This window comes from Lepidochelys kempii, chromosome 1, assembly GCF_965140265.1.
Source record: "Lepidochelys kempii isolate rLepKem1 chromosome 1, rLepKem1.hap2, whole genome shotgun sequence".
Classification (NCBI taxonomy): Eukaryota; Metazoa; Chordata; order Testudines; family Cheloniidae; genus Lepidochelys; species Lepidochelys kempii.
Genome location: NC_133256.1, coordinates 229785654 through 229813486, shown reverse-complemented (window position 1 = coordinate 229813486; position 27833 = coordinate 229785654). Strand labels below are relative to the sequence as shown.

Below are 27833 nucleotides of genomic sequence, written 5' to 3'. Positions count from 1 at the left end.
TTCTTCCATTCCATTTCTGTCCATTGTGTTATACAAAACCAACATCTTCATCGTTTGCAGTCCATCGCAACAGTCAGCGACCAGTCTGCTGGGTTTAATATAACAACTGTACCGTAAATGTACACAGTAGAACTAATCAAGAAGTGAAAAAGTTGATGAAAAATTTTGCAAACAATCATGTTAAAATCCGAAATGTCAACAAGATATTTAGAAAAAATTCTTAAGATTCCAACCAGCTCTAGTGCACAGTTTTACACACAAATCAGAGACTGTCTTACTTAGGTTTACAATTCAAGGCCCCAATCTCACAAGCTCTGTATGGGTGATCCCTGCACCAGTTTGGAAGCCACTGGACTTCAACAGGGGTCTGCACACAGAGATTATTGAGGATCAATGTCTAAGTCACGCACTAGTGAACTCTTTCATACAGTTCATTTAACCTAAGTGAAAACCGACAGCTTGGAGCTGTCCCTTCTCCCAATCTGATCTTTGACTTGATGGTTTATGGTAGCTGGAGAGAGACAGAGGGGGGGAGAGAAAAAAAAAAAAAAAGAAGAGAGAGAACCGATCAATCTTGAGTTCAGTATTACCATGGCAGAGCAAGATGAATGTGGTCTCTGGAGATATAAAATAAGAGAGCAGGAAGTAGTTTTGCTAACGTCACTATCCCAGAAGTACTTCGGTTCAATAGCCTAGCTGTACAAACAGACTTAAGTAGTGCCTTTTTTAAGATGCACTAGGGGGAACAGCAGCCGCACCTGTTCGTGAAGTCAGACTAGATATAGAAGAGCACATTTGTACAGCTAGGAGTAAAACTCCTCCCTCCAGGACATGACTGTGCACAAGGCTTTTTGTTTGAATTTTAATCTCCCAACACAACACCAGACGAAGAGCAGCTCTCAGAACATCTTTAAGCACAGTCCCTTCCCCAAGTTACAGGCTTTCCGATTCTTTGTTGGGGGGGAAGGGAGAAGCAAGAATGGATCTACATGCGCGGGGAGTAATGTTGCTGTTTCAGAAATCTAATTGAATACTAAGTGCTCTGGGGGGGAGCCCCAACAAGTTCAAATACAAAGTCATTTGCAGTCTGCCACATCTTAGGGGATTTGGTTTTTTTAAAAGCTCCTATTATAAACAGCATTCTGTCCATATGCAACAACACTCATCGCTTCAAAAGTGCTGCAGACACACTATGTAATCCTCCCTACATTTTGGAAATACATAATTAGTAAAATCACCCATTTTAATCCTCTAGTCACTTTCCACAGATCAGCCAGAATGTGGCATCCTTCCCAGAAGCCCAGTCTCAAGCTACACTGGTAGCAAGACATCAAAATCTACCTCAGAAGCCAGCCCCACCCCAGTTGTTTGGTGTCACTGCAGCAGTACAGTCTCTGAATGACTATTCAGACAGTAACAGAAAGTGCTACAAGGCATACCTAGTGGAGTGAAGAAGATCACTGATGAGAAGAAGAATCCCAGCACAAGTCCAACAATCAACATACACAGAAGGACAAAGCCAAATCTCCACCAATAAGCAACCAAGAGAAGCCCTCCAACGAGTCCAGCTACTGCTGTCAGAATCAGACAAACTGTAAAAGAGAAAGGGGGGAGAAGGGGGGGAGGGAGGAGTAAGAAAAGCACCTCCAAGATGTCAAATTCCTGGAAAAACCAGTTTTGGTAAGGTCCTAAAAGATCACAGTTGTTGAGCTAGTATGCAATGCTACTTCAAGTTTATTAAGTCTACCCTTATCTGATGAAGCCCAAATGATAACGAAGCCATTAAAATTGGCTATAGCCAAGTGTACCTGTTGAAATGCCTCCTGACACTGATCAGAATACCAGAGAGTCAGTATGAGACAACAGAAGTATTTCTGGATTTTGTAGTGTCATTGCAATAAGAGTGCCAGGCTAGTGCCTTAACCACAAGACCATCCTTTCTTACTCCAATGACAATGGAGGAAGAGGCACAATACAACTTCACTACTTTGTAAAATAATGGCCTTCCTCTAGTATCCAAATCCAAACAAACAGTTTAACCTCTGCCATCCTACAGTTCACCCTAAATCAAAAGTAGCAGATCATGAGCCAGCAGTTACTCTGGGCTTTTTGATACTATTGGGACAATCTGTATGATGGCTCAGGAAAGTGATCCAGCTTTTTAATTTTAAAGATGGCACAGTCGCATGTTAATTCATCATGACAGACTCTTGCTGGCCTTGTTTGTGTCAGGACAACTTTTACTTTTAACAAAGAGCCATTATCCAGTCCCAACTGATTTCAGTGGGACATTGTCATTGACCCCAATCTTGCTTTTTTTTTTTTTTTTTTTCTCCTCTCTCTACACCCCCCCTCCCCCTACTCCCCAAGTTTGTCCTCACTTACCATCATAACTAAGGGAGGTTATTCTAGTAAATAATACAAAGAAAATAAATCCTGTGACGATGAAGCCCATGTAGAACAAATCTAAAAAAAATAAAAAGACAAAAAAACAATTTGATATGCTCTGACAATTTTCCATTCTAAGCCTACTTTTATGTACAGTTAAAGACATCTATTCTCCAGGAAATGAGATTTTCGTTATAAAAATGTAGTTTGTACAGAGCAAATAACCAAACAGCACAGGCCCACCCAAATGTCTGGCACTGGTAAATAAAGTTAGCTCACTTCTTCAGAACTCAGCCAGTCTACAATAAGACTGCCCTGCTCCCTCCAGCTAGTTTTAGCTTCCTGTTCTGTGACATCTACAGCCAGTTTCTCACCAACTGTAGACACAAGTTTTCAGTCCATGATAAAATTGTGGGATCGAGAATAGGGGTCCCTTCCCATAACACTTACATGTGGGATCAAGAGTGAGGATTACGCAGATTATGCTGGTTAAATCTACAGCCAGGAAGCCCTATTCCATTCAGAACAAAGACAGCCACACCTCAGCCCCCACAATGCACAGTACCTGTTTTCCAGAACCTGTGCCCAAAGAAGCAAATAAAGAGACCAAGAACAGCGAAAGTGGTGAAGAATATTTTGGTGGAGAGTCTTCCTATAAGGAAACAAAAAATGAAGTTGGGTGTGCATATACACACAGGGCTGCGAATAAGGTAACAAGCCATGGACACTTATGCTTTCGCTGTGGACGCTATGGGTATTAACAGCTCATATGCTCTTTCAAAGTACTGCTTGAGCTGAAGGAGCATCTCCTTTAATAGAAGAGGGTTTGGAACTATTGAACAGTTCCAATTCCATCCCACAGAGGGCAGTAGTTCCTTCCCATTCTAATATCAATGCAGGAGTGGGACTCTGAAGAGTAGAGCCTGAAGCAAAAGTTCAAGATCTCCAATTAAGTTACATGTCATGTAAACATGAAGTCAGTAAAATTACCATGGTATGAGTTCCCAACTGTCTTTAAATTACAACACTATACCAACCCCCAACCGCAGTTTCTAGACAGCAAGTCACAACCCTCTTTGACATACAGCCAGAATGCTATGACATGGGTACTGCCACCATACAACAATTTAAAGACCTTTAAGGCTTGTCTACACTTACGGTGCTGCAGCTGCACCACTGCAGTGCTTAGTGAAGATGCTCTTGACGGGAGAGCTTCTCCCATCCACGTAGCTCCTCCACCTCCCCCAGAGACCGTAGCTATCTTCATGGGAGAAGCTTTCCCGTTGACATAGTTCTGTTGGAAGTTGGGTTGGTATAACTGCATCGCTCAGGGATTTTCTACACCCGAATGATGTAGATAAACCAACATACGTTCATAGTGTAGACCAGGCTTAGTGTGGACCTACAGTCATTTTTTTAATACCTCATCTTCATTAAACAAAAAGAAGCTTGCAGAAGAGTTTCCTCAAATATTCCATTGCAAGACACTGCATGCAATATTCTTATTGGTGTTACAACCATTGGAAACGGGACACTACAGTTTATTTGATTCTCTGAACGTGTTAAGAAGCTTATCCCAATCTCCCACAGACTGCAGAATGTGTGTGTCAAAACCAGTTTAAATACCATTGCTTAAGTTACAATATACGATTTTAGAAGAGCATTTACCTCCCACGACTCACTTTCAAATGTCATGGGCCAGATTTTCCACTGCCCCTGTCCCTGGCACAGTCATTTACCCCCATATATCAGGCAGGTGTAACATGGTATAAGCATCAGAATGACAGTTTTGCTTCCTCACAATATTCCCCCATGCCTCCCATTCACTTTGTACAGGTGTAAGCAACTTTGTGAGCTGCAAGGAAGCGACGAATCAGGTGCTATGCTTTCCTGTGGTCGACGCTCACTTGTGCGGTTATGGTCAGAAAGGCAGTCGTGTAAAAAAAAAAAAGTCACCTTCTTACTCAAGAGATTCATTCCCTGCATGCAGAGTCATATTTCAACAGCTTGATGACAGATACACTTCATACTTTTTTTATTCCCTTTTGCACTGCCATGTTAACACAGCTATGGGAGAGAGCTGGGTCCTGTTCCAATCCACGTGACATATTCATTAACCAATGAATTTCATTTGCTGCATCCTTCTTACTGGTGGTGCACAAGATTAAGAATACATCTTGGGTAGGCAGTTAGAGTGTAGATGCGATACCTGCTCTTATGTACTTGATGAGTTAGATCTGGGGTCACTGAAAGAAGCTAGGGAAACCCCCTATCATAGAATCACTTCTCATGCTAGTAACGCTCTAAAAATGCCATAAAGTAGGCAGTTTCTTGCTCTGCGTTAGATAGTCTCCAAAGCTGCTGACAAATGCAGAAGCCCAAGCCCAGGTCTGAGCATGTTAAATAGACCAACTCACACTGAAAGCAAGAACGCATATAAAAAAAACATACAGGTCTACTGAACTTACTGAGAGAGGAACAATTATCCACAAGGGCAGTGAGGCTACAGGCATAGGTATGAACAGGTACATATGCAGCAGAGGTATTCCAAAGTGGATCCCACACGATGACATTATAGATCACTCCTTGTCCAGGGAGTGAGGAGAAGTGTACATTGGTCTTTTCGTCAGTTGTTAAGGAAACCAGCTGGAAAAAAAAAACAAACAAACCAGAATTTGTCACCGTCAATAAATACTCTTGTGATCTTACAAAGGGCTCTGTCCCTTTCCTCCTTTGCATCACGCCTGGGGCGCATGCCATCCAACCAGGATGCCTTGATTAGCCTAAGAAAGTTCCAAGGGTAACCATGTTGGGTATTGAGTCTGGAACAGTGTTTAAAGATCTAGAGGCAGAGTTAAGTAAATGTGGGATGTAATCCAAGAGTCATCTGTGTGCCAAAGTCTCATTGGGTTCAGTGGGAATTCTGCCTATTAAGAGCCAGTTCACACAAGCCCTCGCTCCGTATTGCCAATCCAACCCAAAATTCATGGGTCAGACTCTACAACTACCCCAATGGCAAAAATATCCCCCCTCCCCAACAAGATTTTTTAAAACCAAATCATGAATTGTAGTTTTTAGCCTGCATTTTGATCCCCCTTCTGCACTTCTAGTAGGAAGCGACCCACCCCCAATTTGGGAGTGAGCTAAGGGTCAAAGATTCAGCCTTGAATAAATATGAAAGTGCAGTCATCCTAGTCACAGGGAGCTCTGCTTCCCCTGTCTTGTCCCCTGGGGTGTGGAGAGCTGTCATTCTATCCCGCTCTGATCCTCTCCCTAGCTAGACAGGAGAAGTAGTGCAGTACTCACATTCTACGTCTGTGCTCCCCAGTCTCCTGTAAGCCCCCTACATTCACTTGCTCCCACCCCACATTTCCTCCTCAGCTGAGGGATATAGTGACCATGTTGTTGGGGCCAGCCTGTGGCCTCAGCACCATTGCTAAAAGAGAGACATGGTGGCCATATTGGCTAAAGCTAAACTTCAAGATTGAAGGCAGAAATCAGATTTTTGATCATTCTTAAATTTGTATCGAGACTCACAATAAAAGTTTTAAAAAAAATAAAGTCACAAGGCAAATATAATCAAACTCCATGGGAAGTTAGAACCCAATTTCCAGGTAGCTCCCTACACCAAAGCTCTCTAACAGAGCATCAGCTTAGAAGTTTTCCCATTATCAGAATGGGCCGGCTAGCTGATCATACCCCGAAGGCAAGGCACATACACAGCAATTTCTGACAGTTAATAGCTTTACAAGTTACAGTTAATAGCTTTGCAATACCCACTGACTTGTGACCCATTTCACAGATGTCACGCTCCACAAGCGGAGGTCAATACTTGTGGTGTCATGACAGGGAACAGAACCCAGAGGAAACATCGCATCCTGGTGTTTCAACACTGCAACTGTTTCACCCCTTCCCCCACACATGCCTTTGCTGGCAATCTAAATGTTAGCCAAACTTACTCTAACGCCATTAGCTCGGACGCTCTGCACGTCAGACATCTTTCGCAGGTGGTTCAGGAGTGCAGTTTCCGAGAGATCATTCTCTGGTAAGAAATACTGATAGATGTCATAGTGCAGTCGCCATCTAGAGTTCTGACCTGTCCCTGAATCACACGAGGGAGGGTTGGCACCTCTGGAATTAGACAAACAAAAGTTTATACTAGCCACAAACCCAGACCAAGAGTCCTGATCTTAGATTTGTATCGCTAACTGGTAGAAGCAGAACTCCAGATCTGAACATGGATATTTCAACATCCAGATCCACGTCTGGGCTTCAGGATTTGGCTCTTTCTAAAGAAGTGTTTAGATTTCAATCTGTCTCCAAGCTATACGCGCAGGTTGTAAAGTCTTCTGGGAAAGAGAATGTTTTACTGTGCATTTCTACAGCACATACAACAGATCTTGCCATTATAGCTAATGCTTAACATAAGCCATTGCTAGGAAATATAACACAGATTTTCCAAATTGTCATTTAAATTGTCACAACAGCCAGACAGACATTAGGAGAGAATTCACATGTTTCCCCTTGAGTAGGCTGAAATGCAGAAGAAATAGATCTACCTTAGAATCCATCCAACAACATAGAGCTTTAGGGCTTGTCTACACTGGCACTTTACAGTGCTGCAACTTTCTCGCTCAGGGGTGTGAAAAACACCCCCCCACCCCTAAGCGCTGCAAGTTTCAGAGCTGTAAAGCACCAGCGTAAACAGTGCACCAGCGCTGGGAGCCACGCCCCTCGGGGAGGTGGGGTTTTTAGCGCGAGCTCTCTCCCAGCGCTCTGCCGCGACTACACAAGCCACATGAAAGCACTGCCGCAGCAGCGCTTTAATGTTGCCAGTGAAGATGTGCCCTTAGAAAAGCCCTTCCTCAGAAAGAGTTTGTGCTTTGACAATGGCACAAATTCATCTGGCCTTATATCCTTCCCCACCTTCTGCCAACAGCCATCTATCATGATGCATTACACTATGCAGAAGATTAGGACTGCAGGTGATAAGCAGTAAGATTAGATAAGACTTCCAGACAAGGACCTTGCTATCATGGTAATAGAACAGGGGTGGGCAAACTTTTTGGCCCGAGGGCCACATCGGAGAACAGAAATTGTATGGTGGGCCATGAATGCTCACAAGATTGGTGTTGGGATGAGGGCTCTGGGGTGGGGCGGGGATGAGGAGTTTGGGGAGTAGGAGGGTGCTCTGGGCTGGGACCGAGGGGTTCGGAGGGCAGGAGGGAGGATCAGGGCTGGGGCAGGGGTGCGGGAAGGGGTGCAGATTCCAGCTGGGGGTGAGGGCTCTGGGGATGAAACGTTTGAGGTATAGGAGGGTGCTCCGAGTTGGGATAAAGGGGGTTGGCAAGCAGGAGGGGGATCAGGGCTGGGGCAGGGGGTTGGGGCATGGGGAGAGGCTCAGGGGTGCAGGTTCTGAGTGGCGCTTACCTCAAGTGGCTCCCGGAAGCAGTGGCATGTCCCTTCTCTGGCTCTGTGTGGAGGCGCGGCCAGGTGGCTCTGCGTGCTGCCCCGTCTGCAGAGACAGCTCTCATTGGGGCATGTAGCAGCCAGAGTGGGGCCATGCCACAGCTTTCGGGAGCCATGCGGTGCAGCCCCCGACCCTGCACCCCGGCTGGAGTGCCAGAGCAGGGCTGAGCCACGTGGTCTGGCCCCCGACCCAGTGCCCCGGCTGGAGTGCAGCAAGCCCCAGACCCCACTCCCCAGCAGGAGCTCGCAGGCCAGCTAAAACTGCTCGCGGGCTGGATCCAGCCTGCAGGCCATAATTGCCCACCCCTGTAATAGAATGAAGAAGAAAAAAACAGTAGTACAGAATGGTTTCTAGAACAGAACAGATGTTTTCCATGAAGAATCATTAGTCCCAATAACTGTGTATTCTTCACCAGGGTAAACATCAGAAATTTGAGCTTGTATAGTTTCTCTCACTTTCTATGGATAGTCTCCTCACCCCATTTCCTCTCTCCCTCACAAAGTTAACCTATTTTCAGGATCAACTATGCATCTTCCCTTGTTTGATGTCTATTTCTTTTGCTATAAGCAAAATTCTCTCTTGCTAAGAGAGAAAATACCTTTCCAGCAGAATAATATTGTTTATTAAGCATTTCCAGCTCTGCACAAATGCAATACATGGAAGACTATTTGTTACGTTACACACACCTGGCATATCCCAAGTTTGCAGGGGCAAACTTGATGCATGTGTCAATTAAATTATACTCTAAATAAATATTGGGATCAACTTCCAAGTTAAATTCCAGATTGCAGCCTCCAGGGATAGGATCTAAAAAACACAAACAAAATAAGAGACAGTTAGATGTAGCAAATCTTCCTCTCCCTCTCGAGGAATTTTCAGCAGTGCAATGGAATGAAGCTATAGTTCCCTTTTGTTGTGTTTATTATTAGGGCCTCATTTGGTATTATTAACAGGCATAGTCCATTCTCCAAAGATCTTGAAATATAGGGTCCTGATCCTACAGGTATATACACGGAAGTAAGTCACAGAAACTCTGACTAGACTTAAACATGGGAATAAATGTTGGCAGGACTGGGGCTTTAGACTAGCAAAGCCTGTACAGCCAGCTCCAAGATAGCAATTGCTTTAATGTTAGATCTCAATATAATCAGTTGATTAAATGCTGAACCCAAATTTGGCATCCATTCCCCAGTAAGTGTCAGGACTTCCGGTGTGTTTAGTGCAAGCTATATATAGTACTGGGCAACAAATATGGCCTTCCAGAGAAAAGATCTGTAGTTTAACTCTTCTGTTGTTCTCACAGAACAGAATGAGAGGGGGAAAAAAATTTACCTCTCTCAGAATAAGCGAAAGAAACAGCTGTGCTCAACACTTGCTTGGCATCCGGAGACTGCAGGTACCATGTACACACACTCTGCTGAGGCCGAAGAATGGAAACTAACCCTTTGTCTACTCCAGTTTCTGAGCTATTTGCAGAGGAATTCTGAAAACAAACAGATAAAACCAAGCACACCTTCAGCACAGCAGTAGGTTTTTGCAGAGTGACAGACACACAGAGAGCTCGTTCCAGAAGGCACGCATTATCTGGGGGTGTGAATCCCATTGCCAGCTATTAGATCATTGCGGACTCCAGACAAGTCAGCCAGCCACAGGCTTTATCATTTTATTTTATCTTCATTCCTTTAAAGAGGCAATACCCTTTGGTTTGGGCTCAAAATAGGACACTGGAGTGATTAGCCTGAGGCAATGTTCTCAGGCTTCTAAGTCCCTATGTTGCATTTGTGATTGTTTTACAATCATCATTCTGTTGCTTTTTTTTTTTTAATTGCTTTATTTAGGACCTACACAAAAAGCAATGCTTTATGCAGTTACCTCTGCAGCCACAGTTTAGTACTACTGAATATTTCAGAAAAGCGAATAGGTTAAAGCGTTGGGAGAAGAAACTCGCACAGCCACCACCTCCACCAATCACAAGTTCCCCAATTTTGTCCCAAATACCCTGTGAGTGAGTCCTTGCTGAAATGCCCATGAAAGTTTTGCTTAGGAGAATGGGGTTAGTCACAGGAAAGCTACCTGCTAGTACAGAGATTATACTGCAGAAGGTACATTTTGTCCCACAAACCAGTTACATCCTCATTGCCACAGAATAGTTGACCTTTAGATTACACTGTCCAATGCTAGTGTTGCTGAACTGAGGCTAGAGTTCAGCAGCAAGAATGTTTATGCTTCATTAGAGGGGCAAGGTGGGGAGTTATGTTTGTGGAAGAAAAACAGAGAATGAATTTGAGCTTTTAAGAAAAAAGAAAAGGAGTACTTGTGGCACCCTAGAGACTAACCAATTTATTTGAGCATAAGCTTTTGTGAGCTACAGCTCACTTCATCGGATGCACACGCTGTAGCTCACGAAAGCTTATGCTCAAATAAATTGGTTAGTCTCTAAGGTGCCACAAGTCCTCCTTTTCTTTTTGCGAATACAGACTAACACGGCTGCTACTCTGAAACCTGAGCTTTTGTCCCCCTCATCCCACATCACTGAAGTTAACAAAAATAAATCCAGAAGAGGTAACTAGGGGAATAAAACAAAAGCAACACACAAAATTTTAAGAAGGGCCCTATAACATCCACACCTATAAATATGAACTGCAACAGCCAAAGGTGTTTATCCTAGTGGAGAACACTGAGTGGGGAACTGGTATATTGATGTCAGTCCTAGGTCAAATATGAGATGTTACAGCATGTTTCAAAGGTCATGTGACAGCACCACAATTAAAGCTTCAGAGCAGTTTGCAGCCAACTGCTCATTCATTCAGAATCCCAATATACAGAATGGCTCCATGTTTTTTGTGAGACATAAGCTACAGTAAGTTGAGTAGACATGAAAAAGATTTAGTTCTAAAGTCTGGGAGCTAGACTAAAAGATTAAAAACATATGCGTGGTTCATGCAGTTTCATTCCCCCCTCCAAACACAAATTTATCCTTACCACAGAGTGATTTTCTAATCTTCCTCTTCTAATGAGGAGTACCATTAGTTAATGTGAACACAATGGAGGCATTTAGATTCCAACTTCATACATACCTTATCAAAGGAGATGGTTACATTTTTTTGGTGGGAATGTACTTGAAAAATAATGACAGTCACATTGCTTGCAATATTCCTTATTACAGCTTCCACTGGGATGGTCTGGTTAAGTAGCACATTTTTGAACTTGTCCAAAGAGAGTTCAAGAAGACCTGTATTAAATAAATATCCAACAATCAAAAAAGTTATGTTGGTATCTTTAAAAGGGAGGGGAGGAAGGAGATAAATGTAATGAATTTAAAGATTTACGGGGTCCAAAATTAATTATCTGGAGACAAAACAGAATTTGGTACTAAAAAAAAAAATTAATTCACATCAGAACACCACAGACCACCATAAAAAGATCTGCTTCTCCAGAAGAAAGCCATAATGAGAGTTTAAGCCTGGGACCCACAAGGAGTGTACATCAAAGGGGCTGTCTTCACTAAAATCTTATGTTGTGCAGAACTGAGTTAGCCGACAATGCTGGCCATGCCTGAACTGACTGCAAACAAGGCAAACAGCATTCAGTGTGGAATAAACATGATGAGTTGAGTTAGCTGACATGATGCTGAATGCCTCTTGCCCTTGTCTACTGGCCTAACTGACTGGTCAGTACACTAGCCTCACAATATAGTCTTTAGACATACCAGGTGGAATCCAGAGCCCGCTGAACTCAATGGCAAAACTTCCAGAATTCACCCAAGATTTCCTAATGAAGACACACGCAGCCATTTTAGAGAAGTTAACATTTTTCCTTGGTGCACGTTGATCTTGGAATTCTGCATTGATGGCGCAATAAGTCTCTAAGTGAGGAGATCTGATAAAAGTTAATTCATCCAAAGAGAAGTTTGGGGGCTGAAGCCAGGACAGTTTACCTTAAATAATGCAGACTTGCTGGAGTATGATCCTCAAAATTGAGAGGTACACCCTCTGCATTACTTTAAAAGGAGCCACACTATCTGATCCAGCTTACTACATAATGAGAATTAACATGTTAACTAGTTATTCAGGTTCTACAAGAAAGCCTAATTAGTGCCAGTAGCTGGGGGGTGGGGTGGGGGGTGGGGGGGGACGACAAAACAAAACAAATCTACATAAGACCACCTCAAAATCCATTTGTCACCGAGTTAAAGAAGCACATTTTTTGTAATCAGTAGGTCTTCTGTTTTTGTTTTTAATAGCTTCTTTCAGATATATGGTTAGGTTTCTTTCAGCCCTAGTCTACACTACAAGCTTATGCCAGTATAACTACGTTGCTCAGGGGTGACGTAGTTATGCTGACCTAAACCCCGGTGTAGACAGCGCTATGTTGACAGGAAGGCTTCTCCCGCTGACACAGCTACCACCTCGAGGTAGGGAGCATCTTCACTAAGCACTACAGCAGTGCAGCTGCAGCGCTGTAAGTGTAGACAAGCCTCCAGTTTTGAACCAAGAGGCACAATTCATGCCAAGTTCTTTCTGCCCCCAACCAGTAGTCAACCTAGCAGAGAACTTACCAAGCATAAAAACATAGAGCCACTTCCTCAGCAGAACAACTCTTATCATAGAGTAAATGCTGACAGATGTTGCCTATTATTCCATGCCTCTCTTAGATGGCCTGGATTTGCTTGGAGGACAGTCAGTGCTGCTGCTTCCCTTCCCCAATACCCTCACAGAATATGCAGTGGTCAGGTGCCCTTTTAAACCCTCAAGAGGATACTGTAAAGTTAACCCCCTGAAGGTATGAGACTTGGGAGGACTGCAGTAACAGCAACCACAACCAGACTGGATTATATGCACAGGAATTCAGAACTACCAAAGGAAACAAACTTCATCCTAGCATAAGATTTATATGTTAGGTCACTGTCTTCTAGGAAGCAGCTTTCAGAGGGAGAGCCGCATTAGTCTATCAGCAAAAACAACAAGGAATCCATAAAAAGAAAATGAGTACTTGTGGCATGCATCCGATGAAGTGAGCTGTACGTCACGAAATCTTATGCTCAAATAAATTGGTTAGTCTCTAAGGTGCCACAAGTATTCCTTTTCTTTTTGCGGACACAGACTAACACAGCTGCTACTCTGAAAGGAATCCTAGCGGCATCTTAGCGGCTAACATCTCCATAGTATGCTTTCAGATGGTCCCCTTCATTGCAACAATAGCCCCATTAAGGGTTTAGTTTTGACTTCATACAACACATTTATGATAGTCAGCGTAACTTGTGTCAACTTAACTCTGTAGTGGAGACATAGCCTCAAGAGTTGCAACTTTGAAATGACTATTATTTACCATAGTTAATAGGTAGAAACAAAACCCACAGTGCTTAAATTAACTGCTCAATATGCGGACTGCTCAAAACTGCTCCCTACTTCCTAACGCCTACTCAGCTGGTTTTTCACACCAGCTGAACATCAATCAATGTGACCATGTGAGAATTCTTGGTCGACCTAGCACGGTCTGCGGGTTAGACTGGTTTAATTACTCTCTGATGGGGATTTTTCACAACCTTGAGAGGTAGCTATGCTGATGTAACTTTTCAGTATAGACCAGTTTATTCTGGAAACAAAAGAGTGCTTTTTTCCAGTTTAGCTTAATCCACAATAAGAGCATATACGCTTGGGAGTTATTTCAGAATAACCCATGTGTAGACAAGCCCTTATATACAGTTAGTGTTTGTTAAATGATTTTGCCAGTCTTTTTGTGTAGCCTCAAGCTCCAAATCACTTACACCTGAATGGCTCATCCAGCAAAAATAAGGTCAGCACACAAACAGCAGTTCTTTTAGAGTCAGTTTCAAACACATTCGGTGGAGAGGTCTGAAATCCAGTTCTAATTATTGTTCATGGGCCAGAATTACAGATTTAGTACTCCATATTTGATTCAGTCCATAGGGATAATTCCCATTTATGTCAACAAGAAGTTTATACAAAGAGCAAGGGCAGAGTTATAACTCAAAATTTAGCTTTTGTTTTGTAGCACCTTGATGCTGCAATCAGCATCATTCACTGGCAAATAAGCTCACTTTTAGGATCCCTGTTATTTCTGTTCTTATTTCTCTTCTTTTGCCATCCATCTCTGTTTCTTTTTCTTTGAATGTCTCCCTTCCATAGTTTCTTCCATGCCAAACTTCCAGACCCTTCCACCTTATCAGCAATGAAATAGTCACAGTTTGCAACCATTGTTTCAGGTTGTCTGCAGATTCAAGGCGACAACACAGCCACAGTTACTCTCTGTTCACATTCTGATAGTTACCTTCCTGGGTGCTAAAAGATTTCATATTAAAAGTTTTTACAGATTCTGCAGAACTAATATGCAGGCCACATAAACACCACTTGATAGACTTAACATGCCTACTTTCGAGTCATCTCTCACATATTAGGCTTCTCCTCTGTGCAGCCTCTGCACATACCATTTCAGACATTTAGATTTAAGAAAGAGATCATTTATAAACACAATACAGAACATAGCAAAGAATTCGACAATTAAAGCAGTAGCCTGATCTATTAATGAAAGTGAACTTATTTCATACTCCAAAAGGAAAAGAAAATGGATTCTTGGTCTTTGGCTTTTAACAAACAAACAAAAAAGCTGCCTTCTAGAATCGAGCAGTTTCAAAATCTAGAATCAAAGAGGAATTTTTCACAGGTACTAAATTCACACAAAAGAAAAAGATTATGGGAAAATTAACTCTTGTTTAGCCACAGTACAAACCCAGTATGGCCAGTGAAAGCTTTTCACTGCCTCAGCCCCGAACTACAGGAACAAGCAGGGCTCAATTTATGCCAGGACTTGCCAGTGCTGAGCCCCGGCACCTCTAGGCTTAGCAGTTCATATCCCTGGCATCTCTGGGCTTGGTGCATTAATTTGAATATATAAAAATTGTTTGAGTCCTGGCATCTCTTCCTTACAAATTAAGCGCTGGCAATAAGGGTTCAATTCATCTTGGCTCTCATTAAGCAAGCTGAGGGGACAGTTTAGTTTCCATGCCTATGCAAAAATCCCCAAAAGGATGCCAACTGAGGTGTTTGTTCTGCAGTGTCCAGGATCTGTCTGTCCACCGAAACCTGATCAACTTGTTTATACAGAGGCCTGTAAACAGCCAAAGGTAACACCTAGAAATGAAATGCATCCTTTATTAAGAGTTTAGGAGAGCCAAAATAGAGGTACTAGAGAGGACATCTTTCCCTCCCATTCAGTTATATCAAGTTGGAAGATTCCTTACTCTGAGGTTTCCTATTAAAAGTTTCCTATGAAAAGTCTCTAATTATTTTGTCATCCCAAGCAGGCACGTGTTCTGCTTGTACAGCATTACTGGTTGTGTCAACAAGTGATGAATGGAAAAGAAACAGCCTATTTAGGAATCCCTCACCATTACATGACAAGTTCTCAGTTACATGTCAGGGTGTACAAAGGCATAAAAATACACATTTAAGCCATGGGCAGTTTAATACACAATTTTTACAAGTTCAGGGAAGCTTAGTACTGGTGAAAAGTATCACTGACAGCCCGGGGAATGAAGTCCTCCACCCACAGATCACTAAATAGCCTGCACCACCACTTTGCTGTGTTGTTGCAGCCTTCCCTGTATTGAATATAGGTATCACAGTACCACTTAGAGGGCTCAGCTGAGATTGAGGCCCCACGGCGCTAGAGCTAGGGTATCACACACAGACAGAGACAGTCCCTGTCCTTGAGAGCTTTCTGTTTAAGTAGACAAAAGTGGGAGGGAAACAGAGAGGTGAAGTTATCTGCCCAAATTCACATAGCAGGTCAGAGTAACAGCCGTGTTAGTCTGTATCCACAAAAACAACAGGAGTACTTGTGGCACCTTAGAGACTAACAAATTATCTGAGCATAAGCTTTCGTGAGCTACAGCTCACTTCAGCATGTAGTGGAAAATACAGTGGGGAGATTTCTATACACAGAGAACATGAAACAATGAGTGTTGCCATACATACTGTAACGAGAGTGATCAGGTAAGGTGAGCTATTACCAGCAGGAGAGCGGCGAGGGGGGGGGGGCGACACGACAGACCTTTTGTAGTGATAATCAAGGTGGGCCATTTCCAGCAGTTGACAAGAACATCTGAGGAACAGTGGGGGAGCGGCGGGGGGGAATAATCATGGGGAAATAGTTTTACCTTGTGTAATGACCCATCCACTCCCAGTTTTTCTTCAAGCCTAAGTTAATTGTATCCAGTTTGTAAATTAATTCCAATTCAGCAGTCTCTCGTTGGAGTCTGTTTTTGAAGTTTCTTTTGTTGAAGAATTGCCACTTTTAGGTCTCTAATTGAGTGACCAAAGAGATTGAAGTGTTCTCCAACTGGTTTTTGAATGTTATAATTCTGACATCAGATTTGTGTCCATTTATTCTTTTACGTAGAGACTGTCCAGTTTGGCCAATGTACATGGCAAAGGGGCATTGCTGGCATATATCACATTGGTAGATGTGCAGGTGAACGAGCCTCTGATAGCGTGGCTGATGTGATTAGGCCCTATGATGGTCTCCCCTGAATAGATATGGGGGCACAGTTGGCAACGGGCTTTGTTGCAAGGATAGGTTCCTGGATTAGTGGTTTTGTTGTGTGGTTGCTGGTAAGTATTTGCTTCAGGTTGGGGGGCTGTCTGTAAGCAAGGACTGGCCTGTCTCCCAAGATTTGTGAGAGTGATGGGTCCTCCTTCAGGATAGGTTGTAGATCCTTGATGATGCGTTGGAGAGGTTTTAGTTGGGGGCTGAACGTGATGGCTAGTGGCGTTCCGTTATTTTCTTTGTTGGGCCTGTCCTGTAGTAGGTAACTTCTGGGTACTCTTCTGGCTCTGTCAATCTGTTTCTTCACTTCAGCAGGTGGGTACTGTAGTTGTAAGAATGCTTGATAGAGATCTTGTAGGTGTTTGTCTCTGTCTGAGGGGTTGGAGCAAATGCGGTTGTATCGTAGAGCTTGGCTGTAGACAATGGATTGTGTGGCGTGGTCTGGATGAAAGCTGGAGGCATGTAGGTAGGAATAGCGGTCAGTAGGTTTCTGGTATTGGGTGGTGTTTATGTGACCATCGCTTATTAGCAGAGTAGTGTCCAGGAAGTGGATCTCTTGTGTGAACTGGTCTAGGCTGAGGTTGATGGTGGGATGGAAATTGTTGAAATCAGGGTGGAATTCCTCAAGGGCTTCTTTTTCATGGGTCCAGATGATGAAGATGTCATCAATGTAGCGCAAGTAGAGTAGGGGCATTAGGGGACGAGAGCTGAGGAAGCGTTGTTCTAAGTCAGCCATAAAAATGTTGGCATACTGTGAGGCCATGCAGGTACCCATAGCAGTGCTGCTGATTTGAAGGTATACATTGTCCCCAAATGTGAAATAGTTATGGGTGAGGACAAAGTCACAAAGGTCAGCCACCAGGTTTGCCGTGACATTATCGGGGATACTGTTCCTGATGGCTTGTAGTCCATCATTATGTGGAATGTTGGTGTAGAGGGCTTCTACATCCATAGTGGCTAGGCTGGTGTTTTCAGGAAGATCACAGATGGATTGTAGTTTCCTCAGGAAGTCAGTGGTGTCTCGAAGATAGCTGGGAGTGCTGGTAGCGTAGGGCCTGAGGAGGGAGTCTACATAGCCAGACAATCGATATGCACAGTCTGAAATTGTGGAAAAGCAGCATCGCTTGCCCCATAACCTCAGCCGTGCAGAACACAATGCCATCCACAGCCTCAGAAACAACTCTGACATCATAATCAAAAAGACTGAAAAAGGACTGATTGACATTTCATCCCTGCCTTGCCACTCCACCCATCATCAGGTGTTCACACATTATTTGGGGCATACAATAAACAAGCCGCAAGAGTTGTTAATACATGCATTTCATGTAGTAATATTTGCAATATCATTAATATTGTGATACAGCATGGCCAGAGGGCAGCAGGAGAGCATTAGAAGGGAGCCTTATTCCCTGTATAGGGAAGAAAGTTTGCTATAGATTAATTAAAGCACTTGAAGCCAGTCACCTGATAAAACCCCCCTGCTTCAATCAGACAAGGGAAGGAGTTGAAGCAGAGTGGACTGATGTTGGATTAGAGAGCAGTTTGGAGGAGTCGAAGCAGAGAGCAGTTTGGAGAAGTGCTGCGGTGGGCTAGACGACCAAGACCCTAGGTAAAGGCACACCTGGTTTGTGCAGAGGGAGCGCAGGAAGCCCCACAAGCTGAAGGGCAGGAGAGGGAAGTAGCCCAGGGAAAGGAACTGCTAGTTCAAGTGGTTTACCGCCATCCCTAGGGCCCCTGGGACCCGGAGTAGAGGGCAGGCCCGGGTCCCTCCCTCTCCACTCCCCTCCTCTAGGACACTAGTGGGGCAGTTAATACCCCAGTTCAGGGGTGAGAAACAGTGCCCTGAACCCTCCCCAAGAAGAGAAAGCGCGAGACCCATCAAAGTAGTGCCGGCAATTTGCCACAATATGTATATGAATAATACAAGTATATGAGGCAGGAGGTGGCGGGTACAGTACGAACCTTAATCCTCAATTCATCTAGTGAACACTTTTTAATGCGAAAACATTCAAAATATATATTTGTTTAAATTATAGTAATATCTTAACCTAATACTCCGAAGCACGTTTCCCATACTTGTGCCTGAAGATGTGCTCATCTTCTATAAAACGCTTCAGTTGGTGGTGGTAGGGAGCTGAGCTTTGGTGTTGACATGGTACCTTTAACAATTTTCACTGCACGTTATTTCTCCCATGCTTCTGACATGGTGGCACAGTTTGTTTGCCAGTTCAAAGCCATCAGGTATTGCTGCACTGATGTCAGCCAGCAGAAAGAGGGAGTCACCAGCTCACAGAATCTTCAACACAGTGGCAAGACCAAAATAGCATGGTACTGCATCACTGCCCAAGGGTACAAGGACAGCTAACACGGCACAATGTTCTAGTGTTGCTCTGCAGCAGCATGAATGTTTATTACAGCTCTCTCTCAAGCTAGAGAGTCCTTAATCACTTAAGAAATTAGGCCCTGTTCAAGGTGATGAGGCAAGAGTAAAATAAATCAGTAAAACAAATACACAATACTGATATTCCCACTGGATTTTCTTTTGTATCATCATTTGTTTTACTAGGAGGTTGTCCAACTCCTCAGGTGACCATATCTTCCCTGTTGATCACCACACCTTCTTCTTTACTTCAACTGGGGTGTGTCCCTACCTGCAATGACTACCTTGTGCTCTAATAGGTTCTCTTGGTCAAAATTCTTGTCTTGAATGGAGTTCTGTAGAAATGATGTTAATTCACTGTTTCTTGTTTCCAGTTTCCATCAGTTTCCACAACTTTCTGTGGCAGTAGCTCTGTATTTGCACTCAGCTGATGCACCCTGCTTGCTTCCGTAGCTCTGCTAGATCTTGTGACACTCTTTGTGATGAGGACTTTGTACTTTTCAAAGACAAGGTTACGTCACCTGCAGCTAGCTTGTGTTCAGTGCAGACTCAGAAATTGGACACAAAGTCCTTGAATATCACTTGCTGGCCAGCATACCACTGAAAGAAGTGGAACGGTCAATGACTTTACAGGTGATGTCTTGTTAAGTATGTCTAGTTGACTCCTCTATTTGCAGCTGGTTCTTTAGCTTACACTTAGTCTTGGAAAGCCTCATGTCACCAGCGTCCGAGAACATTTGACATCGGTACAGGAACCAACTCATGTGACAAAATATTCTTCATGTCAACCTCTCATGAACTTGCTTGTAGGCAAGTGTCAAATGCCTTTGTTGGACAAACCTGTACATGCTTTGTCCCTGCCAGTGGCTCTGCTATCCTTGGTACGGTGTTACAGAACCCTGTGGACCAGTTACGTTCAAATTCTTGCATTTGGTGAATTCCAATTGTAAATGTCATCTACACTGATGGATAGCAGTACCACTCTACCACTGACCATGTTTATTATTGCCTCTGGGTGCTTAGTGGGGTTTAAGGGATCAATACACAGCTCTAGCTTCTTATTAATGCTTTCTCTGTCCCTTGCAACTGCAGCAATCCTTGATTTGATTTCTTCTTCATGGATCTCTTGCATTTCTGCCTCATGAAGATGGTTTCAAAGTACATGTCATTGCATATACCTGTGAAAGTAGAATGAATTATATTGAAATTATAATTCATTAAAGAAATGTTACTGGAAGGGTTTGTTGAAATATAGTTGTCAGGAAGAGAAACATTAAGGAGTGTGAGACAATGGGTCCTCAAACTAATTAACTTAGAGCTCCTACTGAGCTAGGAGATTGGTAAACGTTAGTATGCAAATAATATATGTATGTATATTTGTCAGTTTCTGCTTCCTTTTGTCTCTTATGTTAAATTGGCTTTGGCGTAGCTGTATAAATAAGTTATCTTTAGCCTCAGAGAGGGGTTCACATCTGGGTGCATTGGCAAAGCACTTTGTTAATAAACAGAGTGGTCTGACAAATTATGTGAGTCCTGAATCTGACTTTGACATACCATTCCATATTGCTGGAACATGAACATGATCAGCTGTTTTCATGCCCCATGTGTTTGTTTTTAACCTGTTAATGTCTAAAACTGTCCAATATTTCAAAACTGCTTCTCAGGAGTGAGTATGTGAGAATTTAAGTGAGCAAGTTCAGAGAACAAGAAAGTGCCTTGTGTCTCTGGGAGAGGAGGGAGCGTACTAGTAAGATATAATCCTAATACACACACTAATACAGAGATAAATTAGCTAGAAGGGTACATATGTTATGTTCCATAACAAAATTAGTGTTAAGTTTATTAAAAAAATTGAAATTCTGTGAAAGGGGGTATCACTGTCATCTTGCTTGTGAATCAGGAGTGGGGTGGAATTAAGTGCTAAGCAGTGACAAGGGGTCATCAGGCAGTTTTTTAGAATTGAGGGTTTTTCAATTCGGAATCCACAAGAAAAAAACAACAAACCAACACTATATGTACACTAAAACAAGGTATTCCCAAAAACTTGTATTTGGCTACCAGACTACTCCCCCAAGCCATTCAACTTTCCCTCATCACACTATTGCCCAATTTTCCCCACTAAGCAATAATTACCTTGAGTTGTTTCCATGTTTGTCTCAATGATTCCATACAAAGTTTCTCAATCAAGGAACCACATTCACAGCAGAACCAGATTGACTCAGCAAATAAAAGGGTAGGGGAAACCCAACCACTCCTCTATAGTTCCTCCTTTTACTCTTAAATGTCAAAAGGGACTCCAAGTCTTTAAGACGGTCTAGAGGGCCCTTTTATATGGTGGCATTTTATGTGCAGGAACTATCAGCATAAGGAAGGGCCACTGACAAGCCCCCAAATACACTGCAACTATAGCAGACCCTGGAAAGGGAGTCAAGTCAGTTAAGAGACCTAGCACAGGTGGAATTTAACTGGCTCCCTGAAACTAGAGGACAGCATAGATTACACAAAGCTTTCACTTTGTTACAAAGGCACTATTACCCTATCTGCACCATAAACACGACTGTTGTAGTGCTGTGCCATGCCATAATGTGCCAGGCAAGTACAACTTTGTTCTTCCATTTGAGGAAAGAGAGAGAATCCCTATGAAATAGGACAGCCTAAAGTCTCCTGTACCAAACTGGTGGTGTTCATCCAGTCGTACTGCTGTGCAGAATTAGAATTTCAGCAGAGATTACAAGGGGAGTATTAGAAACTAGATAGTCAAACACATCCTATAATGCATTAGCAAGGACACAGATCCGACCCACCTAACTCCTTTCATAAGCCAATATACTTTTGAAAGGGTTAATTAGAGAGCTAGCAAAGAAAACTCAGCCACTTCCTCCAAACTCAAAAGATATATTGTTAATACAAAGGTTGAAGAGTAGCAGCCGTGTTAGTCTGTATTAACAAAAAGAAAAGGAGTACTTGTGGCACCTTAGAGACTAACCAATTTATTTGAGCATAAGCTTTCATGAGCTACAGCTCACTTCATCGGATGCATGCCACAAGTACTCCTTTTCTTTTTGTTAATACAAAGCACATGAACAGCCACTGGATATTCCCAGCCAAGTGGATTATTAAAGTAAACCTGATATGTAAATTAAAGTGTTTGGTCATAGATGTGTTAAATATGTTTTTTATCTAAAGCTGGTTGAGAGTTTCCTAAATTTTTTGACCAGCTTTATATAAATGTAGGTCTGCCTTGCAACAGTAGCCAGGCATCCTCCAAGGGGAAGTGCGTTAGCTCAGCATCACTTTTGCTGTTTCCCCACTTAAATGTACTGCGGAAACCAACAAGAACACATAACCATAAAAAGTGTGAAAACAGACTTCTTCCTCTGGTCTCTTTAGGGTGAGAAGGGAAGTCACTGCCAGCATTTTACAAACACAGGGATTCAATCCACTTCAGCCCAGGTTTTCACAAGTGCTCACTAATTTTAGGTGCCCAATTTGAGATATTCAGGGCCTGATTTTCAGAAGCACACCCCCAACTGACTTCAGCTCAGCATCTCCAAGGGGAGGGAGAAAAGGAGACTCCACGTGTCTCAAGTTGAGTACTAAATTAGCAAATATACAATTTTTTTAAACGATGGCCTAAAATCTTATTACATATGACAAGGGCTGGAAGGACCTTGTTGCCAAATATTTTCTGTGCTTTACTAAACAATATTAAATTTAAAGCAAAGTTGTAAGAATCAAAGTCAAAGTTCCCTCAAACCATCGGACTGATGTGGTGAAGGCAAGTCAATTTCATAGCCAACAGTCCACAAGGGAGAGAGATGTGGCCAGTGTCACATCAGACTACCTTTGACTATCCCTAACCCCATGGACCAGGTATCCATTTTGCAGCTGGGTGAACTGGAGGGGGCCTTTCAGTGCAAGATGGAACATGACTCAAACTCATAACCTTCAGGACTGTAGTAGAGTGCCTTAGCCACTGTAAAAGATCAGGTAAAAAGGAAATTCAGAGTTAAGGCCAACACTCCATCAAGTTGTCTATGTCTACACAGAGACACTAAGGCAGAGGTGGGCAAACTACGGCCCGTGGGACCCTCCTACCCGGCCCCTGAGCTCCTGGCCCAGGAGGCTACCCCTGGCCCCTCCCCTGCTGTTCCCCCTCCCCCGCAACCTCAGCTCACTGCACAGCCGGTGCAATGCTCTGGGCGGCGGGGCTGCGAGCTCCTGGGGCAGCACAGCTGCAGAGCCCGGCCTGACCCAGTGCTCTGTGGTGAGCAGTGGTGTGGCTGGCTCCAGCTGGGCAGCACGGCTGTAGCACCCCAGCGCTCCAGGCAGCGCGGTAAGGGGTCAGGGAGCGGGGGGTCAGGGGTGTGGATAAGGGTCGGGGCGGTCAGAGGGTGGGGAACAGGGGGGTTGAATGGGGGCAGGGATCCCGGCAGGGCAGTCGGGAATGAGGGGGGGTTGGATGGGGTGGCGGAGGGCAGGAGGCCAAGCCACGCTCCCCTCCCCTAACCAGCTCTCCATACAATTTCCAAAACCCGATGTGGCCCTCAGGCCAAAAAGTTTGCCAGCCCCTGCACTAAAGCTTGGTCTACACTACAAAGCTATGTCAATATAATGACATTGCACTGCTGAACTATTTTGGAATCATCAGATTCAAGAACCAGGCTTTTAGAACAGTTTGCTTCATAGTCATGGCTATTTCTTGGATGATCAACACTTTGCAAGCTTTACAAAAAAAAAAAAAAAACAAAACACACCACAGATCTACTAATCAGTTTCTCTAAACCTCTACTGTCTATTGACTCAACATGGTGACACACTGATCTAGAATAGTCCATATGCTTGAATTAACCATATATGTAGTACTAGAATTCATGTATGTTGCTTAACACTTTTTTTGCACAACTTAGTGCTTTTGAAAGAGAAATGTCAAGTTAAAACACAAGCCACACTGTTTACTAGTTGTCAGCAAAATGAGATTAAAATCAAGTTCTACAATTCTTAGAACAGACCGATATTATCAGAAGTTTGGAACCATCAAAAAAAACCATTTCTTGCATTAAGATCTTGCGTGGCAAGTTTCAGTCCAGTGTATCCAGACTGTCATTTAGTTTATGAATCAGGGAAAAGAAGAATAAATTATGGCAATGCTAATATAGCCTCAAACTATAGTGCTGTGAATAAATACATCTCTTCATACTGAAAATTTTGTTACAACTAGAACTTTATAAGATTTCAGCAGTATCGTTGCATAAAACAGATTGCTTCCACCTGATGGACCTTTATTTTCCACATCTATTATTCAAACACACACTGTCCAACCTTCATGGTGCAACACAATCCAACAGTTTGAATGAAACTGCACATATTTCAAGGAGGGAGCCATACCAGTAGTTGTTCAATTTCTTATTTTTTGTTTTAACCAGTTTTGAGAGTGCTCTGTTTTACGATTCAATGAAGTCATGCCCTCCAGGAGAAGTACGTTACTGTTGCTTACAGGCTAGCCATAGTGCTATTAAGATCCTCCCTTCGACAATGAAATGATTGTTCACGGCAGGAAAAAAGCCTCACTGTTGCCGAAACATATGACAGAGCCCTGACCCAGGAAACACATGACATGCTCCTTTAAAGCCTATAGTGCTCATGATCACTTTGCAGCTTATGCAAACCACCTGATTTTGGTAACCAACCCAACTCATGCCAATTCCCCTCTGTGTAGAATGCATTCTGGTGTGCGAAGCACTTTGACAGCTGTTCAAACGCTATTTGCAAATAAATAAAGATCCCAAGAAGCAACACGGCCACCCTAGGACAGAGAAATGATTAGGAATCTTGACAAACTATCCTAGGCCACCCCTTATTTGCAGCTCATTGAAGCCTCTCGCACCTGTGATCCAGGATCACCTTTGCAGCCTGAGAGATGATTCCCCGGCTATTTGTGGGGCGAACAATCCCGAGGTGTCCACCTGCTGATGAAAATACCTTTGGCCAACACGGCTCAGAAATAGCCAAGAAGGGCAAACGAGCGGCCAGCGCTCTGTTTTTAAACACAGGCACGCTTGTTTTGACGGAGCGGACGTGAAAGAGGAGCCAGCTTTCCATTTTATTCCCTCCCACTCCCCCTTTGCAGCTTACCCGCGCCGGCGCTGACCAAGGCTTCACGCCTGCAAGCGAGCCCCAAGACCAGCAAGGTGCTGGGGAAGAAGCGCGGGAGCCACATTGCGCCTGGAAAATCCCCCGCCGAGCCCGAGCCGGAGGCGGGGCGAGGCGAGGCGAGGGCTCCCCGGGAGGGCGGCTCGCGAGACGCTCACTCCGCGGCGCGGGCGGCTCTCACTCTGCCCCTCATGGCAGCCCGGGGGGCCAGCCCCATGCGCCCTGACGCTAACCCGAGCCGGCCTCGCCTCCGCTCGCCCCCATTTCTAACCGGCAGGCTCAGCGAAGGCTCCTACTTCCGGCCGTCAGCCCTTTGCTTTGCGGCCGCGGCGAGCGCCTCGCTCGCTCTCGCGGGTTCGCGGGCGGAAGAGCAGCTGGGGCTAGAGAGCGGGAGATGCCAAGTTCCCAGGAGAGTATGGGCGCCCCGGAGCTGTGCCGGGGCTACTCCTGCTGAACAGTGCACCCGACGGGCCTCGAGAGTGTCGGACAGTAGTTCTGCAAGGGACAAAAACTAATCATCCAGAGCTAATGGAGGACGGGCTCCCCTTTTGTATTGTTTATGCAGCTCATTGTCAGTAATTTTCACTCCGTGCATCTGAGGAAGTGGGTTTTTTACCCACGACAGCTTATGCCCAAATAAATCTGCTAGTCTTTAAGGTGCCACCGGACTCCTTGTTGTCTTTGTGGCTAGGGACTAACACGGCTACCCGCTGATACTCATTGTCAGTGATTTTCAGGTCTCATCATTAGGGTTTGTGTTAAGGTAAATGTTGGCACTGAATGTCTCCCTGTCTCAGGAATGTCTAGCTGTCACAGATATTATTTATCTGCCTTACACCAGTGCCTAGAGGCCTGTTGAGATCAGGGCTCTGTTGTGCTAGGCTCTGTAGGCACATAGTAACAGCTGCTGTGACAAGGTTCCAATCTAAAGCGTGGTCGGCATGGGAAAGTTGCACCAACCTCGGTTTTGAAATGACACAGCAGTATCACCAACTTTTGTCATTTTACCGCAAGTCTCAAATATTTTGTGTTTTTCTTAAAGCCCCAGATCCTAGAGGCATGTTGTTATGTGGGGATCTCAGACTTCATCTGAAACAGAAATGTTTCTAGCCTTTAGGGGTGTGGAGAAAAGTCTGAAAATGTGACTCAAGTACACACTAAAGGATCAGGAAACAGATGACAGGTTAAAAGATCACATTTATTATTTTTAAATTCTAGTCATTTTTAAGGCAAGCTTATGATTATTTGTGTTTGAATGTTTTGAAGGTTGGGAGTACTATTATAACTAAAGCAATACAAATCCCTGGATGGATACTTTTATTTTAGTTTGAGTGTCTTGTTTTGGCTTAATTTAACTGTTTCCCACTCAACTCAAGCTAAACAAAAGAAAAAATAAACACTCAAACTGAAATAACAGAAGTTTGCACTGTGTTAATAATAACAGTTTACATGTATACCTTAGGGGTGCAACTTTCTTGTATAGACAAGTCCTATAAAAGTGTTTGGAGGATTGAAGTCTTTGTCAGTAGGGATGGCTGTTTATCGTGATTTGTCTCTGCCCATGACACTGTCTCTGTTAGCCAAATTCTGCTATATTAACATGCTAAGGTAAGGATCCATCATGATTTTGACAGGATGCCTGGGGTGCAGCCTAGGACTGTGGGATTGCTGTGCCCCCTTAACTCTCCAGCCTGGGCTGTCTCTCACCATGCTTTGCTAGTGACAAGCAGCAACCCCCTCCAAGTGCTGTTATCACTCAACACAACCACATGTGGAGCCCCAAACCTAGGGTGTGCACTATGCACTAATGGCGGGTGCTCCAGACTCACATCTCTAAAATATTAACAAAGGCATCAAACTGCCTTTAACCTCAAGTGCTGAACTGATCAGTTTGAAAATCCCCACACCAGAGCCACTCATGAATCACACAGAGAAAGGTACTTGCCAAATCCCCCTAGCTCCCAGCCTTGTACCTCAGGAATATATCATATTGCACTGCTCAAGATGAGCAGTACAAGTTTATTAATTGGTTCACCACTTCATCAATGGAAAGTGGATATACACCAGTCTTCATAAACCTGAGCAGATTTACCAAACACTTCAGGCAAACTCACTGGTAAAGATAAACAGTAAAACAAGTGTATTGATTACAAAAAATAGATTTTAAGTGATAGTAAAAGTCAGAGTGGTTACCAAAAGAAAAGAAAATATAAGCATGCAGTCTAAACTCAACCCTATTAGACTGGGCAACATCTAGATTAAGCAGTTTTTCACACCCACTGGATATTGCAGTTCATAGTACACAGGTTTCACCCTTGAAACCTGGACCAGTCTCCTCTGTTGGAGTTTTCAGTCTTCTCAGTGTCCTTGCTGCTTGCAGCATGGGCGGGGGAGGAGAAAAGGCCAAGCATGTGGCCACTGTGTTCTGTTTTATGCCCTTAGTCCATGTGCTTGGAGAACACAAGTCCAGGCATCTCTGATGGGCATTGCTGAGTCACCAGGCGAGGTTGAGCAATTCCCCCGATGTGGCCTTGTGCAAGTGCATCATTGCATTGTAGCTCCCTTGCTGGACAATAGCTGTTGATGGTTGTTCAACACCTGCCCTGGTGTTGGTTAGCTCCCTTGTCCTTATCTCTGGGGATCTAATATCTGGACATTTCCCCAACTCACAGCATGTTTTAGTGACAACCATACAACACAATTTCATAACTTCATATGCATTAATAATATACATATTTAGATAGAACCATGGCTTTCAGTGGATCATAACCTTTCCCCTGATACCTCACATGGCATGCTTTATATGAAATACCATAATTATATATAAATGATGAATATGGGGGTTACAGGTTGCTCCTCCCGAGGTATAGAGTG

General features: G+C 43.7%; 1 protein-coding gene across 3 annotated transcripts in view; it reads right to left on the bottom strand.

The window, feature by feature from the left end:
* Positions 1 to 25295, bottom strand: part of TM7SF3 (transmembrane 7 superfamily member 3) — a 31024-nt gene extending 5729 nt beyond the window's left edge. Inside the window, exons 1-9 of one of the 3 annotated variants that reach the window (XM_073317510.1) lie at positions 24942 to 25295; positions 10936 to 11090; positions 9191 to 9341; positions 8545 to 8665; positions 6348 to 6519; positions 4857 to 5034; positions 2954 to 3040; positions 2386 to 2466; positions 1440 to 1592 (exon numbers count right to left, since the gene is read on the bottom strand). In XM_073317510.1, coding sequence (XP_073173611.1) covers positions 1440 to 1592; positions 2386 to 2466; positions 2954 to 3040; positions 4857 to 5034; positions 6348 to 6519; positions 8545 to 8665; positions 9191 to 9341; positions 10936 to 11090; positions 24942 to 25026 — 1183 coding nt within the window. In that variant the 5' untranslated portion in view covers positions 25027 to 25295. Of the gene's footprint in view, positions 1 to 1439; positions 1593 to 2385; positions 2467 to 2953; positions 3041 to 4856; positions 5035 to 6347; positions 6520 to 8544; positions 8666 to 9190; positions 9342 to 10935; positions 11091 to 13919; positions 14413 to 18502; positions 20057 to 24941 lie in introns of those variants that run through there. The other 2 variants (XM_073317520.1, XM_073317530.1) reach the window with 2 other exon arrangements.
* Between the last annotated feature and the right edge of the window lie 2538 nt (positions 25296 to 27833).